Source organism: Malus sylvestris, chromosome 1 (assembly GCF_916048215.2).
Source record: "Malus sylvestris chromosome 1, drMalSylv7.2, whole genome shotgun sequence".
In the NCBI taxonomy this organism is placed as follows: Eukaryota; Viridiplantae; Streptophyta; class Magnoliopsida; order Rosales; family Rosaceae; genus Malus; species Malus sylvestris.
Window position 1 is genome coordinate 23,314,893 of NC_062260.1, and position 18,262 is coordinate 23,333,154.

The window sequence follows — 18,262 nt, forward strand, 5'->3', positions numbered from 1 at the left end:
TTTGGTGTATTTAACACAATATGTTGAAATGAAGCAAATCATATTTATTGATATCTCCGATAAGTTACAAATATGTACATATACACGAGTCAAAATAAACAAACAAGAGGGAGCCTTCACAAAGGTTGCTTAGGAAAAGTGTTAGCAGTCGGTAGAGCCCTAGAAAGAGAAGGCACCGGAGGGTGATCATTCGGAGCCTCAGTACTGGACAAAACCCCAGAAGGAGGAGGCATTGGAGGTTGATCATTTGGAGCTTCATTACGCGGTACAGCCCCAGAAGACGAAGGCAATAAATGCCTTTGGAACAAACCCACAAACCTCTGATGATCAAGTAAAATCTGACCATCAGATTCCTGCATCTAGTTAAGCTTCATTTTCATGTTTGTAGCATAGTCATGTGCAAGCCTGTGCAACTATTTATTCTTATGCTTGAGCCTTCTAAACTCCTGTTTGAGACTTATGACTTCAGCCGCCAATGATTCAACTTGGCGGGTTCGAGCAAATAGGCATTAGGCCATATTAGACACAGAACATGCATACTGAACACTGAAAGCCAGGGAATCCTTAACAGCAACCTTATCAGACCGTTTGGAAAATAGTCTGTTATCTTTGGGAGTGAGAAGGTTCCTGGCTACTACCGCAATGGTCATATCATTCTTCATCACAGAGTCTCCAACGGTAAGAGGGCTAGTAGGGGATAAGAAGGATGGGCGCCATATGTTGTCTTGAGGAAACATAGCTGCCTCTTCGCCAAAGTTCAAGTCAAAACGACAGTCGAATGGGTCAGACATTTTCAGAAATGATGAAGGAGAAATGAGGTCCAATAAATCTCTGAAGTACAAAAATAAGGGAAAAATTCCTACAAGCAATAACTTTCTGAATGTATTTCTTGCACACAATTGGTGCCCTTATAAAAGAAAGGGCAACATGGCCGTTGGTTCAAAAATTGAAAAGGCACCACTCTCCGGATTTCGAAAAGGCACCAATTTCCACATGCAACATCAGCTCCTCGGATACCATAGATAACTTTACCAAAGATCTTTGACAAAGTTTAGATACATAAATTTTGAAGGTCCAGCTACCCTATTATTATCCACAAAGGTAAAGGAACAGCACCACTGCTTGATAACTGGAAAGTCCCTATGTGTGTCAACCTCCGTGCTCCGTGGCAAGGCAGACTGGCAAAAATATCTAACCTTTACTCACATTCGAGAAAACACTCCCAACAAGATTACTTGCTCAAAATTCGAAGAGGCACCACTCTCCAATTCTCAAGAGCCAAACTCTTAACAGGATTACTTGCTCAAAAATTGAAGAGGCACCGTTCTCCGAATTTCGAGAGCTAGATTCTCGACATGATTGCTTGTTTGAAAACCGAAGAGACATAAAAATTGAAAAGGCACCGCCCTCCAAATCTTGAGAGCCAGACTCCCAACAAGATTGCTTTCTCAAAAATCGAAGAGACACCGCTCTCCGAATCTCAAGAGCCAGACTCTTAACAGGATTGCTTTCTCAAAAATCGAAGAGGCACCACTCTATGAACTTCAAGAGCCAGATTTCCTTGGATAAAGCTTGTCTGCAATCTTTACACGCAACATCAGCTTTCCAGATACCACAGACCACTTGACAAAGTGAAAACACGTGAAGCTTGTAGCTCCCACTACATTGCTATGACCAAGAAGGGAAAAGCAATAACATTACTACTTGTTGCTAGGGAGACTCCTATATATGTCGACCTCTATCCTCCATGGACAGGCAGACCTGCAAAAATGCTCAACCCTTCCTCATATCTGAGATGACACTCTTAACGAAGTCTTTCGAAATACTCAGCTTTCTTCCCCCCCAATAATACCTATGCAAACCAGCCACACCAGAGCAAAAGTATCTCATATCATCAAGGTTAAAAGCAAGAGTATCTCATATCATGCTTTTTCCCTGTCTTTTCCTTTGCCCTTGCTCTTACCTGCAGTACAAAGAGAAAAAATGCAATCAGTCGGAACCTGAAATCAAACTTCCGATCTGGAACTAATTGCTCGGAATATTTGCATGGTTGTTTGCCTAACATTGCTCTCGAGTATTGATCCTTAATTGTTGTCAAGGTCACGAAGTCCTTCGGCAAATACCTCAGAACAGTTGATACGATATTGACGCTTTACACTGAAACTACCACGCATGGATGAGTCATTGAGAAGTAGTTCTCTGAAGGACCATTTAAATGCAAAGGTTGCATTCCACTCCTGTATCAGGGACAAATGTTGTAAGAGATTGAAGCAGAAGGATCAATGATGAGCTGGAACAGATCACTACAACACGATGCCTTTCCTACAGATCCACATAACCCAGACATAGGAGTCTAAATCAAATCCAAACCCAACATCGCTGCCCTATCCGAAGAACTCGAGAAGCTTCAACAACCTTTCGCTGACACCATCGCCAAAAAGCAAAGCCTCGCCATACCACACCCACTACTTTGTCGACAGCAAAAGTCTCCCATATCATTAAGGTCAAACGTACTCTAGATTTGTTGGACTTGTTTTAACCCTTAAATTCTTGAGTCGACCTTATACTCTAGTAGAATAAGCCTGTGGAAAGTTACTTCTTCAAAAGCAAAAGTATCTCATATCATCTCTTCTCCATTTGCTTCTCCTTATCCTGGTTGCTGTTTACGACACAAGGAAAAGGAGAACAATTAACCGGAAGTCAAAGTCGAACCTCCGATCCAGGTTGCTTGCTTGGAAGTCTGATTGCTTACCTTGTCTGTTACCTCTTTCGGTAAATCTCCTGACTCGACGACTTGGGGGACTCCTACTACATGGTTTGTATCGCGCTTGACCAAGCTTGAAACTACAAGTAAGCTTCCAGTGAAATTGATACATTACCTTGTGCATCTCTATCGGTTAAAGATACTACACATGGATGGAGGAAGAGTACTTCCAGAAAAGATGCCACATTTACCTATAAGACAGATAAGGCAAGTGAAGACGATACCACACTTCGGTACTTAGAAGTTTCGTGATTACTCAGTGGCTTGGATCTTGCAAGTCCCCAATCGAGGAGCTTCCTTCACTCGGGAATTTAAGGGAGCACTGTTTATACCATACTCGACCAATCCTGAAATTACCGAGCACCGATCAACGTTATACCATCAAAGACCTAGAAGAGTTTCCCTCCAACCAGGTGGCCAATCACAGCGTGACACGTGTCAACATCAGAAGCCAGTCATAGCGCGACACGTGTCGACATCAGAAGCCAATCAAAACACGACACGTGTCAATGTCATAACAAAGCTAGAAACTCTCTTCTATAAAAGGAGATCATTCTCCCATAATATTGTCGAATGTCATTTGTACTAAATTATTCACTAGTACTCACTAAAGGAGAGCTTGAACCTATGTACTTGTGTAAACCCTTCACAATTAATGAGAACTCCTCTACCCCGTGGACGTAGCCAATTTGGGTGAACCACGTACATCTTGTGTTTGCTTCCCTGTCTCTATCCATTTACATACTTATCCACACTAGTGACCGGAGCAATCTAGCGAAGGTCACAAACTTGACACTTTATGTTGTACCAAAGTCTCTACTGATTTTGTGCATTAACAAAGAACATTCCATTTAATCTTTTAAAAATATATATAAGAAAAATTATATGAGATATAATTACCCTTTCTCTTTACAAAAAAATGAAAATCAATGAGAAATAACACATATAAGAGATAAAACTTCCAATCTGAAAAATGAGTAAGGTTGTGACATAGAAAAGAAAAGGGGTAATGTTAGGGAGAAAGTCGGAGAGTTGAGAGGAGAATAATTTTTCTCTTATTTTTTTATTTTATTTTATTTTTAAATATTTTAAACAACAAAACAAATAAGTTTAATATAATTTATAAAAAAAATTTACAAAAATTAGATAAAAATGTCTGTTTGTACCATACTTAGGGCCTCCGTATTTAGATCTCGTATAAATACTCGGGGGAGTCAAATGTAATTATGTAATAAAAGAATGGGCAAATATGTAATTAGTGAGGAGTCCTTATTCTATAAAAGGGACTCCTCACCCTCACAATTGAGGAGAGCCTCACATCCCCTCTCATATTTAGAGAAGCTCATCCTCACATAAAGAAGCTCTCTCTCCCTCTCAATCCTCTCACAAACAGAGAAATACAATATCAGTGTGGACGTAGCCTAAACATTGGGGTGAATCACAATACATCTTGTGTTATTTACTTTCTTGCAGATTCACGGTCGGATTTACGTTGTTCCAAGACCCCTCCGATTTTATGCATCAACATTTGGCACTGTCTGTGGGAATCGATACGAAAAGTTGTGTTGGTTCTCTTTAATTTTTTTTACCTCCACTGTGGATCTGCAAAATCTGCAAAAAACCCAACAAAACCAAATGCCCAAGTCTCTGACTCTTTTATCATTCCTATCTTCTTCTCCATCTCGAATTTTCTCTCTCCACAAAAACCCTAACTTTCTCTCTCTACACTTGCGATCATTTCCAATATGGCGACTGGATCATCGGGTCGGGGCAACCCGGTGTCATAGGGATTCGATTTCAGGTCGGACGACATTCTCTGCTCCTACGAGGACTACGGCAACCATGACTCCTCCAATGGAAACCACAGCGAACCAGTTATAGGGAATAATCCCGAGAATGAGTCTAGGCTTCGTTGGAGGAATCGACACCGCTATCGCCGAGAAAGGGAATGGCCCACTTATCCTCTTCATCCATGGCTTTCCTGAGCTCAAGTACTCCTGGCGCCACCAAATCCTAGCCCTCTCTAACCTCGGCTACCACACCATAGCCCCTGACCTCTAAAGTACAACATTCAAAGTCGAATTCCCCTTCTTATCTTGGATCTTACTCCTTTTTTCTCAGATTATGAATATTCATTCAATACCACAAAGAGAAACAAAAATGGTGGTATCATCTCCTTCACCAATAAGAAGCAAGAAAATCATGGCAATAGGAATTCCCACAATCGATCTATCAAATTACAATAGGTCAAAGCTATCAGAACAAATTGTTGAAGCCTGTGAAGAATATGGTTTCTTTAAAAAGTTCAACCATGGTATCCCAAAAGAGGTCATTGAGAAAATGGAAACACAAGGGTCTGATTTTTTTGCCAAGCCAACAATGGAGAAGCAACGAGCTGGCCCAGCTTGTCTTTTTGGCTATGGCTGCAAAGGCGACACTGGAGAGCTTGAGTACCTTCTTCTTCAAACCAATCGTCAGTCCATTCCTGGCCCGTCATCTTCCTCCGCGCCATTAACTGCAGCGCCAAAAGCAACAGAAAAGAATGTCTCCAAAGTCTCTTTTCCTTTACAGAAAAGAATGTCTCCAAAGCACCAGAAAAGCTCTCTCTTTTCTTTCACAGATTCCCCAAAGTCTCTTTTCCTTTACAGAAAAGAAAAAGAGGGAGTGAGAATGGATGGGCATAACCAGGTTGTCAAAGAAAATCAAGTGGGTTTGCAAGAAAAACATACCTTACAAAGCTGGGTGGACAGAGAATGAGCGGGGAGATCAAGAAAAACATCAAGAAAAGCAGAAAGCAAAAGAAAATAAAAAGAAGCAAACATAATTGCGGTGGTGATGGCATGCAAAAAAGGGAATTATGGGCGTGACCCATTGAGCAGAGGATCAAATTTATTTTTGAATGATGTAATTTATTTTTCTTATTTTTCGGAGACATCTGTATAAAACCCCATCAGAGGGTAATAAAAAAAAATAAAAAAATAAAAAAATAAACGACAAGCCCAAAATAATGGGCTGCAATGTCATGTGGAGGGCGAAGGCCCATATGCCCAAAAGAGCGAGGCCCTCTATTATCACCAACCAGGTGATCAAAAGTACGTCCAGTACTACCAAAAATTATTCGGCAACCTGCCGCTATTACCACCAACCAGGTGATCAAAAGTACGTCCAGTACTTCCAAATTTATTCGGCAACCTGCTGCTATTACCACCAACCAGGTGATCAAAAGTACGCCCAGTACTCCAAAATTATTCGGCAACCTGCCACTATTATCACTAACCAGGTGATCAAAAGTACGTCCAGTACTCCAAAATTATACATGAGCATCACTTATGTCAATTATACATAAACATTCATAAGCATCACTCATGTCAATCATACATAAACATTCATGACCATCATTCATGTCAACATTCATAAGCATCACTCATGTCAATTATACATAAACATTCATAAGCATCACTCATGTCAATCATACATAAACATTCATGACCATCATTCATGTCAACATTCATAAGCATTACTCATGTCAACATTCATGAGCATCACTCATGTTAACATCCATGATCATCACTCATGTCAATCAAACATAAACATTCATGAGCATCACTCATATCAATCAGCTTCGAAAGCTTCATTTATAGAGCTCCAGCTTCGAGAGCTCCAGCTTCAATAGCTTCATTTACAAAGCTCCATCTTCAAAAGCTTCACTTGCAAAGCTTCACCTACAAAGCTTCAGTGCAGGGTATACAAATACCGCCTCCGAATAACCGCCATTTCGGCCCATACATGGATTGAATTTGAAGTCTCCAGCTTACAGCCTCTATTGACTGAAGACTTAGGGGACTACACTATGTACCACATATTGGGCCTCATAAAAAATACTTAGGGGACTTGGCCCATTATTTATGTATTGAGGAGTGAGTCTCTTATTCTATAAAAGGAACTCCCTCACTTTCATTAGAGAGCACTCATAAAAAATACTTGGGGGACTTAGCCCATTATTTATGTATTGAGGAGCGAGCCCTTATTCTATAAAAGGGACTCCCTCACCTTCAACGCCACAAGCCGAGCCAACCAAGGCAACATAAGTCACAAGCCGAGCCAACCAAGGCAACATAAGCCACAACCCGAGCAACCTCGCAACATGTGCTACTTCTAGTTGAGCATCATTTCACATTGAGCACCGCCTTATATCAAATATCAGTTTTAGACGACATCTAATTACTTTGGCCCACACATAGACTGAATTTCAAGTCTCCAGCCAAAAGACTCTTGACTGAAGGCTTGGGGGACTACTGTTTGTACCATACTTAAGGCCTCCATATTTAGATCTTGTATAAATACCCGAGACTTAAATGTAATTATGTAATAAAGGAAGGGCAATTATGTAATAAGTGAGGAACCCTTATTCTATAAAAGGGACTCCTCACCCTCACAATTGAGGAGAGCCTCACATCCCCTCTCATATTTAGAGAAGCTCATCCTCACATAAGGAAGCTCTCTCCCTCTCAATCCTCTCACAAACAGAGAAATACAATATCAGTGTGGATGTAGCCCAAACATTGGGGTGAACCACGATACATCTTGTGTTATTTACTTTCTTGCAGATTCATGGTCGGATTTACGTTGTTCCAAGACCCCTCCGGTTTTGTGCATCAACAATGTCCTTAATTGGCTAACAGAGATAAAAACAAGGACCAAATTGGTCAAATTGAAAACACATGGACTTTATTAACCCAATACTAAAACACATGGATCATTTTAATATTTAAGCCTTTAGAAAATAAAAACCCAAAATTAGTATTCATGAATATTTTGCAACTTCTAAACCTTTTTTTTTGTACAAACAATGTTATCTACATTAAGGGGGTGTGAGAGTGTGATAAGCCTCACAACGGCCTAGAAATAATATGGTTCAAATTTGCGTTTGATGAGAATCAGACCTAAAAATAGAAATATATGACACAAATTTTAGCCATAAGTAGTATTCCTCTTTATTTGTAAGTGAGATGTTTTAGCTTTGATTCTCGCCAAAAACAAATTTGAACCACATTAGTGCTAGCCCATTTTGAGACTTAGCCCACGCACCATCCCCTTAGTGTAGATAATATCGTTTGTTAAAAAAATATATAAATATACCAAATGTAATGTTTTTAACACTACGTAGATATATTTGGAAGATAAAGTTTAAATATGCTAACATGTAAATATATTATTATTATTAAAATAATAATGTGAATAAAAATCAAAGAACCTTGATTAATAACTAAAAAGAAATAATGTTTCAATCAATGAAATAGAAAAATGAGGAATGAAAACTTAATTTCTCTTAAAAAAAATTAGATTTAGAATTCAAAACCCTCTCTAATGTAACCAAACGTATCAAATATTATTGGCTTTGGGAAAGCATGTCAATTATTGTAGGGGCAACGTGAATCATGTAGAATCAGATCATCCATCTTTATTTGGTAATAAAGTGGTTAAGTATATTATTTAGATTAAATATTGTTATCATATCCTCTAAATAGAATGCTTCGTGCAAAATAAAAAATATATCCTCTAAATAGAATGCAATTGTAGATAGTGCAGAGTAGGAATTTTATGTGCGATGGGGACCATTGACAGGCCATATGATACAAAAGAAAAGAGAAGAAAATAATCGAATCTTTCAAATTTGACAATGTTTAGAAAAATACAAGACACAAAACAATTGTTTACTCAATCGTGTATGTAGAGAACGGATAAGGATCCTCTTGGATCCCCTTTGTGAGGATCTTAGGAATCTTCACATTTTAATTGTTCATCATATATCGTACTGTCAATTTTCGTTAGATACTATTTATATTTACTTTTAAATAACAATTTCAAAATAATTTCTAACCACACAATATACGATGAACAGTTAAAATGTAAGGATCTTTAAAATCTTCACAATTTATATCTGAGATCCAAATCCCTAAGGGATAGTACTCATCATTCTTTCAAATGTCAGAACGTCATTTATGATTGACTTTTGACATTTGACAGAATGTCAAAATAAAGAAGATTTTTAACAGAATGATTAAAATGATTGACAATGAACAATTTCAAAAATCATTTCTATCGATTTTAAATTTTATAGATGATGAACAATCTTAGTAACCATTTTAGCTAAAAAATTTATAAAAAAGAATGGTTGTGGAATTTAACTTGATTTTCTGTGCGGCTGCCATACAGTCCTTCCTGGTGATTTTTGGGGGTCAGGTATACAGGTAAAATAAGGTCACCATTTCAACTGGAAAACTAAGTTATTAATATAAAGTAAACTTGTTATAAGTTCAATTTGTGAGTCATTGTTAGGTTTAATCCACTTTCTTGAGTTACGTCAATTCATTGATTATTCAGCATTCACATCAGATTATTTTTTATTATCTTTTCATTAAATTGTGATAAATATCATCCTTTATATATACAAGCAATCGGCACACACGTTATACATGTGCAACTCAACTTTCTTCTCATTGTGATATGAGTTATAATTAATGTGCAATGTAAACGTCGTTTCGAAAAGAAAATTCTTTTCGTTGTGGTATGAGTTACATAACTTATGGAAAACAAATTACTAACATTAGTGAAATAAAACCAAACTCATGAGTTAAGTAATACTTTGCAAGGGGGAAAATGCAGAGGATGTGGGAAGAAGTTGTTGGGTGGTGGGTTTGGCGGAGGGCGATTAGGGTTTTGGAGGAGAGGAAGAGCCTACATAATTTGCAGGTGGATTATAGACAGGCGGGGTAGGAGAAGGGGATGACGGAGGTGGGGTGGTTAGAGCGGTTGAAGAGGTTTTGGCAAGAAAGATGCTGAGAGAAGCCGAAGATAGTTGATGAGAGAGAAGGCTGTGTGCCAATTTTTCAATTTAATTTTGGATTTTTAAATGTTTGTTATTATTACTTGGTTGTGAGGTTCACATAAAAAATAATAAAATTTGTGATACTATATAACACTACTAAATTGCTCATATTTTTATTTCTGTTCAGTTTTAATTAGAGGGTTAGAGTGATAATTTTATAGAGATTTGATTGATAACCAGAGTTCTATTAATATATGTAGTTTAGATATTTATCTTTTACACAATTTTAGAATTAAATATAAGAATTAAATTAAAATATTGTATCTCATTCATAGATCTCAAGAGCAATTCATGGTTTTGCTCAAAATCCCCCCGGAGTAGGAGATATTTTTCAATGTGCCCAGAATATGGGTGGTACACCACGTGTTATTATACAAGTGGTGAGATACTTGTGTTAAAAAATTAACAACTTAAAAAATAAAACTTCCTATATTCCGAGCACAACGAAAAATTTCTCGGGGAGAAGGCCATGGGTAGTCCACACACAGCTCCTCTATTGGTGCAGGAGAGATTTTGAAACCGATCGATGTCACAGCCCGTCCCGGAAAATAAATTTTGTTGACGTAAATTGATGAAATTGCCCATGGACGTTAAATTGTGTGATGTGGTTTAAGTGTTATTTTTGGGTCAATATTCTTAAATCCTAATTGTTTGGAACCAATTAGGATTAAGTTATTATGTATTTTGGTTGTTGACCAATCCTAGGCCACACACACATCCTCTATCTTCCTTCCCGTGCTCTCTCTCTCTCTCTCTTTCTCTCTCTCTCTCTCTCTCAGACTCACTATCACTCTTCTCTCTTGTACGGACGTCACCCAAAACCCTTTGAAACGTGACAGATCGAGGGACTTAAGCACACCATTGTGTTCGTGAAGCTCAGACAAATCGATTGGTACCATTTATAGATAAGGAATCCTCCGATTTCACGTCGAACCATGAACCACCGATTTTGTCATTGTTCATGCATACGTGCAATATTGTTTTTCAGGGAATTTGAAGCTTATAGGAAGCTTAAGGAGGTACTCGTGAGTCTCGGGGTATTTCGTTGGAAGGAACTGGATGTTGGAGGGCTGAGATCGACGTGTATCTAGGTAAGCCAAACTATCGAGCTTTCTTGGGGAAAACCTAGTGAATTTTAAGCCTTGAAACTTATATAACGTGATTCTACATGTTATTAGCTTCATTTTGGTACCAATTTTGTGGAAAATGGTGAAGAAACGAAGAAGAATAAGCGTTTTAAAGATTTACCCAGTTTCCGGCGCCGACGACGGTAGGTGGAGATTCAATGGTAGGGATGACGGAATATTCTGTCAACTTTGACGAAATATTCCAATGCCTCAATTAGTTTGGACAGATTCTGTTAGGACTTAACGGAATATTCTCGGTATATACCTGAGGGCGTTGACCGACGCCGTTAGTACGCTTGTCATGTGGCCGCATGTGGGGGCGCGTATTGCCGTGCCTTGGCCGGCGCGTGGGTGGTCAGAAAATTATTCTAAAAATATGGGGATGTTCGTGGAGTTGTGTAGATCACATTGGTATATTCAAACACCCCATTTGAGCATTGTATGAGAAGTTATTAGATAGTTTTGTCTATGTGCTCTAAAATAACGTTTTTATAGTTAATTCGCATATAGGTGAGACTTATCCCGAGGACGAGTGTGTTCAAGGGCGACTCGGGGGCTACGACCCTTCGACATACCAGTGAGTGGCCTTTTGGTTTTCAGTATATATTTATATACTTGATATTTTCCCAGAAATATGTGTTTAAATGAAAGTATGTCATAAATGCCATGCATATGAGTTTATAATTCGTATATGAATTGGTATATGATGCATTATAAATAATTGTGGTATTGTGGAAGCTCAGGTAAGCTTATGTGAGTTATGTTTGGTTATGTGAATTATCAATGATGCGATATGTGATTGAATAATGTTGAGCTCATAAAACTGCACCTAGGGTGATTGTGATTTAGCTAGAGATATGGCACATGCCTGTTTATTATGTCACCTCCCTCACCTTATGCTCATATTGGATCCAATTTAGGTGCACAATCTTGTCGTACAGACCTTTATTATGGTTTCGACTCGTAGGTGATTAGTGATTTATCGCCCATATATTATGTGAGAATATAGTATTGAGCATGATTATATTACACCCATTATTGTCGTACAGACCTTTTCATTTGGTTCCGACTCTTGTGCAGTATATTGCCGTATAGGTCATTGTAGTGACTCCGGCTAGATTGACTTTTGAGCTATGAATTCAGCCGTACAGACTACCACAGGGGTTCCGGCTAACATGTTATATTTATATGAAATTATTCTTACCTGAATTGCTTACTCTGTTATATCTTGGCATGACATACATATGAATATGATTATGTGAAGCATGTTTTGAAGTGATATATTTATGTATATGCTTATATCTTGATTCTGGAAAAAATTATACATGTTTTACAATGAAGGGTTAGATAAGTTGATAAATGAAATAGTTTTGTAAAACATTTTTTTTTCACTCACGTTTTCTGTTTTGCGCCCCTCCAAGTTTTAGGTAAGCTTGCTATTGGTGGCCTTGAGGATTTCAGTGGTTCTGACCTATCTAAATAATTGTAGGACATCTTATGGTATTGTATAATTAGTACTTGTCCTACTGAACTGCACCTAGACTTTCTATGCTCTGATTAGGAGTATTTACTTTTGTATCTTACTCCTAACACTTCTTGTTTAGTAGTGCACTCTAGTAGTTTCGGTTTTAATTATTCGTATATTTCTTATCTTGATTGCTTCCGTACTGTGCACATGGCTACGTTACCCTCACGTAGTTCAATATGTAAATTTTTTAAATCCAAATTTATTACCTAAACTATTCTTACAAACTTAATTCAATATGTGAATTTATCTTTACACCTATTTAGAAAATAAAAGCCCAAAATTAGTATTCATGAATGTTTTGCAACTTCTAAACCTTTTTTTTTTTGTACAAATGATGTTACCTACATTAAGGAGGTGGGGGAGTGGGATAAGCCTGACAATAGGCTAGCAATAATGTGGTTCAAATTTCTGTTTGGTGAAAATTGGACCTAAGAATATAAATATATGATGTAAATTTGAGCCATAAGTGGTATTCCTTTTCACTAGTAAGTAAGAGGCTTTAGGTTTGATTCTTGCCAAAAACGAATTTGAACCACATTAGTGCTAGCCCATTGTGAGGCTTAGCCCACTCACCATTCTCTTAGTGAAGATAATATCGTTTTTACAAAAAAATATAATATACCAAATGTAACATTTTTAACACTACATAGATATATTTGGAAAATAAAGTTTAAATATGCTGACATGTAAATATTTTATTATTGAAATAATGACGTGAATAAAAATTAAAGAACCTTGATTAGTAACTAAAAAAGAATAATGTTTCAATCAATGAAATAGAAAAATGAGGAATGATAACCTAATTTCTTCTATAAAAAATTAGAACCCTAACCAAACATATCAATTATTAGCTTGGGGAAAACATGTCAATTATTGCATGGGCAACATGAATCACGTGAATCATGTAGAATTATATCATTTGGCACCAATTATTGGCTTGGGGAAAACATGTCAATTATTGCAGGGGCAACATGAATCATGTAGAATTATATCATCCATCTTTATTTGGTAATAAAGTGGTTAAGTATATTATTCAGATTTAAATATTGTTATCATATCCTCTAAATAGAATGCTTCGTGCAAAATAAAAAATATATCCTCTAAATAGAATGCAATTGTAGATAGTGCAGAGTAGGAATTTTATGTGGGAAAGGGGTCCTCTTCGGATCCCTTACTCTTAATCCATCAAATTAGGAGAATCCATGTTATTGAAATTTGATCCAACGACTACAAATAGAGACCCACTTTAAAAGTTATAATAACTTCAACCGTTGGATCAAATTTCAATGACACGGATCCCCTAATTTAATGAATTAGAAAGAAAGGATCCGAAGAGGATCCCTTTCCTTTTATGTGCGATGGGGCCATTGACAGGCCATATGATACAAAAGAAAAGATAAGAAAAGATAATCAAATCTTTCAAATTTGGACAAGGATTGTTTGCCCTCCCACTTCCGATGCTCTCCCGTGCCCTCTTGTTTTGCGTGGTCACGGTTAAGCCACGTCAACATTTTATATATTTTTTTATAGAGATAATAAGACAAAAATGAATAGTAATATAAAATGTTGACGTGACCTAACCGTGACCACACAAGTAGGAGGGCACGGAAGGGCACTAGAAGTGGGAGGGCAGACAATCCTTGTCCTTCAAATTTGGCAATGTTTAGAAAAATACAAGACACAAAACAATTGTTTACTCAATCGTGTATCTAAGGGACGGATGAGGATCCTCTTAGATCCTCTTTGTGTGGATCTTAGGAATCTTTACATCATAATTGTTCATCGTATATCGTAATGTCAGTTTTCGTTAGATACTACTTCTACTTATGTTTAATTTTAAATTCAAAATTCAAAATAATTTATGACCGCACGATGTACAATGAACAATTAAGATATGATGATCCTTAATATTCCCACTATTTGTATCTTAGATCCAAATCCCTAACAGACACTCATCATTCTTTCAAATGTCAGAAAGTCATTTATGAATGACTTTTGACATTTGACAGAATGTCAAAATGATTGACGAAGATTTTTAACAGAATAACTAAAATGAAATCAATTCTATCAATTTTTATAGGCCAACATAAGAAATTATGGCTAAATTTTTTTTTAAAAAAATGGCAGTGGAATTTAACTAGATTTTCTGTGCGGCTGCCATGCAGTCCTTCCTGGTGATTTTTGGGGGTCAAGTATACAGGTAAAAGAATTCCAACTAGAAAACCTAAGTTATTAATATAAAGTAAACTTTTTATAAGTTCAATTTGTGAGTCATTATTAGGTTTAGTCCACTTTGTTGAGTTAGGTTCATTTTATTATTTTTTAATTAAATTGTGATAAATGTTATCCTTTATTTATACTAGCAACTGGCACATATGCTACACATGTGCAACTCAACTTTATTTTCATTGTGATATGAGTTATAATCAATGTGCAATGTAAAAGCGTTTCGAAAAGAAAATTCTTTTCGCTGTGGTATGAGTTACATAACTTATGGAAAACAAATTACTAACATTAGTGAAATAAAACCAAACTCATGAGTTAAGTAATACTTTGCATGGGGGAAAATGCAAAGGATGTGGGAGAAGTTGTTGAGTGGTGGGTCTGGCGAAGGGCGATTAGGCTTTTGGAGGAAAAGAAGAGCCTACATAATTTGCAGGTGGGTTAGAGGCAGGCGGGGTGGGAGAAAGGGATGAAGGAGGTGGGGTGGTTAGAGCAGTTGAAAAGGATTTGGTGAGAAAGATGTAGAGAGAAGCCAAAGAGAGTTGATGAGAGAGAATGACGTGTGCCAATTTTTTAATTTCATTATGGATTTTTAAATGTTTGTTATTATTACCTGGTTATGAGGTTTCTTGATGCACAAAATCAGTGAGGACTTTGGTACAATAGAAAGTGTTAAGTTTGTAACCTTCGCTAGATTGCTCCGGTCACTAGTGTGGATAAGTATGTAAATGGATAGGGACATGGAAGCATACACAAGATGTATGTGGTTCACCCAGATTGGCTACGTCTACGGAGTAGAGGAGTTCTCATTAATTGTGAATGGTTTACACAAGTACATAGGTTCAAGCTCTCCTTTAGTAAGTACTAGTGAATGATTTAGTACAAATGACATTAGAAAATATTGTGGGAGAATGATCTCCTTTTATAGAAGAGTTTCTAGCTTTGTTCTGACATTGACACGTGTCGTATTGTGATTGGCTTCTGATGTTGACACGTGTCACGATGTGATTGGCTTCTGATGTTGACACGGGTCGCGCTGTGATTGGCTTGTAATGTCGACACGTGTCGCACTATAATTGGCCTCCATGGTTGGAGGGAAACTCTTCTGGGTCCTTAACGGTATAACGTTGACCAGTGCTCAGTAGTTTCGGGATTGGTCAAGTATAGTACAAACAGTGCTCCCCTAAGTTCCTGAGTGAAGGAAACTCCTCAGTTGAGGACTTGCAAGATCCAAGCCGCTAAGTAATCACAAAACTTCTAAGTACCGAAGTGTGGTATCGTCTTCACTTGACTAATCTGTCTCACAGGTAGATGTGGCATCTTCTCTGGAAGTACTCTTCCTCCATCCAGGGGTGGTATCTTTAACCGTTGTAGATGCACAAAGTAATGTATCAATTTCACTTGAAGCTTACTTGTAGTTTTAGGCTTGGTTAAGCACGATACAAACCAATTTCACTTGAAGCTTACCTTGTGCACAAGGTAGTGCACAAGGTAATGTATCAATTTCACTTGAAGCTTACTTGAAGCTTCCTCCATGCAAGAATCTGATGATCAGATTTTACTTGATCATCAGAGGTTTGTGGGTTTGTTCCAAAGGCATTTATTGCCTTTGTCTTCTAGGGATGTATCGCGTAATAAAGCTCCAAATGATCAACCTCCGATGCCTCCTCCTTTTGGGGTTCTGTCCAGTACTGAGGCTCCGAATGATCACCCCTTCAGTGCCTTCTCTTTCTGGGGCTCTGCCGACTACTGAGACTTCTCCTAAGCAACCTTTGTGAAGGCTCCCTCTTGTTTGTTTATTTTGACTCATGTATATGTACATATTTGTAACTTATCGGAGATATCAATAAATCAGCTTTGCTTCATTTCAACGTATTGTGTTAAATACATCAAAGCCTTCTTCACTAAGTTCTTTGATTTTTTTTCTTTTGTTAAAGCTTTTGAGTGAAGCATGTAGGTTGAGGTAGTGTTCCCTTAATTTCCCGAGTGAGGAAAACTTCTCGATTGGAGACTTGAAAAATCCAAGTCATTGAGTGGTCGTGAAACTTCCAAGTATCAAGGTGCAGTAACATATGGTAGGAGTCCCCCAAGTCTCCGGTCGAGGGAGTTGACGAATGAGGTGTCTTGCTAGTATCCAAGTTTCTAAAGTAACAAAACTTCACCATTTTCCTTTCTAAATGGTAGCCCAAAACTCCTACTTCATATATATTTGTTATGAAAGTTGTTAGGCCCAAAGAAGATGAGGCCTAGGCAATTTTTTTTTTTGAATTTTCAAATTTTCGAATTTCTGAACTTTCGAATTTTTGAATTTCCGAATATATATATATTAAGCTTTGTTGGTGAAACTTTGTTGGGTACTATGAATTGATTTTGTTTCACACTATCTTGATCAAGAGTGTGTGAAGCTTTTGTAGGTGAAGCTTTTGTGTTGAAGCTTTGTAGGTGAAACTTTTGTGGGTCAAGCTTTTATGGGTGCTGCTTTTGTAAGTGAAGCTTTTGTGGGTGAAGCTTTTATGGGTTAAGCTTTTGTGGGTCAAGCTTTTGTGGGTCAAGCTTTTGTAAGTGAAGCTTTTGTGGGTGAAGCTTTTGTAGGTGAAGCTTTTGTGGGTGAAGCTTTTGTAGGTGAAGCTTTTGTGGGTCAAGCTTTTGTGGGTCAAGCTTTTGTGTTGAAGCTTTGTAGGTGAAGCTTTGGAGTTGAAGCTTTGTACGTTAAGCTTTTGTAGGTTAAGCTTTGGAGTTGAAGCTTTTGTTGGGTACCATGAATTGATTTTGCTTCTCACTATCTTGATCAACATAGTTTGAAGCTTTTGAGAATTTGTAGTTGTCCTCTATTGATGAAGCTTTTGTTGGTGAAGCTTTGTTGGGTACCATGAATTTATTTTGCCTCACACTATCTTGATCAAGATAGTGTGAAGCTGTTGAGAATTTGTAGTTGTCCTCCATTGATGAAGCTTTGTTGAATTTCCCAATTTCCTTTTCTTTTTTTTTTTGGGAAAATTAGAAATTTGAAAATGTGGGAAATACAACATATACAAATTTTGCTTCCATACTGTTGAGCAAAAGATTGTGTTGCAAGCCACACCTTGTAGTAGTCGAAGGTTTGGATGAACCATATAAATTGAATTTGCTTCGAACAGTCTTGATCAAGAGTGTGTGAAGCTTTCTACGAGTTGTAGTTGCCCTTCATTGCTGAAGCTTTTGTTGACATTATAAATTGGTGTCGCTTCACACTATCTTGATCAAGAGTGTGTGAAGCTTTTAAGAATTGTGGTTGAACTCCTTTGATGAAGCTCTTGTTGGCACTATAAATTGGTTTTGCTTCACACTGTCTTGATCAAGAGTGTGTGAAGCTTTTGAGAATTGTGGTTGCCCTCCATTGATGAAGCTCTTGTTGGCACCATAAATTGGTTTTGCTTCACACTGTCTTGATTAAGAGTGTGTGAAGCTTTTGAGAATTATGGTTGCCATCCATTGATGAAGCTCTTGTTGGCACCATAAATTGGTTTTGCTTCACAATGTCTTGATCAAGAGTGTGTGAGCTTTTAAGAATTGTGGTTGCCCTCCATTGATGAAGCTCTTGTTGGCACCATAAATTGGTTTTGCTTCACACTGTCTTGATCAAGAATGTGTGAAGCTTTTGTACAAGTTCTGGTGTTTGCATTGTTACAGAGGAGAAATGTCTAAAGTAAATGCAAGAGGGCTGAATAACTTGATCTTCGTATGCCATGAAC

General features: G+C 37.5%; 1 protein-coding gene and 1 long non-coding RNA gene across 3 annotated transcripts; both read left to right on the top strand.

The window, feature by feature from the left end:
- Positions 1-4,966: 4,966 nt before the first annotated feature.
- Positions 4,967-5,521, top strand: LOC126614787 (gibberellin 2-beta-dioxygenase 2-like). Its single transcript, XM_050282453.1, has one exon. It carries the CDS (start codon positions 4,967-4,969, stop codon positions 5,519-5,521), a length of 555 nt encoding a protein of 184 aa, XP_050138410.1.
- A 4,774-nt stretch (positions 5,522-10,295) lies between these two features.
- LOC126629289 (uncharacterized) lies at positions 10,296-12,519 on the top strand. 2 transcript variants are annotated; one of them, XR_007625706.1, is made up of 3 exons: positions 10,296-10,545; positions 10,642-10,690; positions 10,722-12,519. It is a non-coding gene; the product is annotated as an uncharacterized LOC126629289 (long non-coding RNA). The 2 variants fall into 2 exon arrangements; XR_007625705.1 differs by having other exon boundaries at positions 10,296-10,690.
- The last annotated feature ends 5,743 nt before the right edge of the window (positions 12,520-18,262 follow it).

Bases quoted from the DNA above. Each gene is read 5' to 3' on its own strand.
- LOC126614787 (XM_050282453.1), top strand. From the start codon at position 4,967: ATGGCAATAGGAATTCCCACAATCGATCTATCAAATTACAATAGGTCA.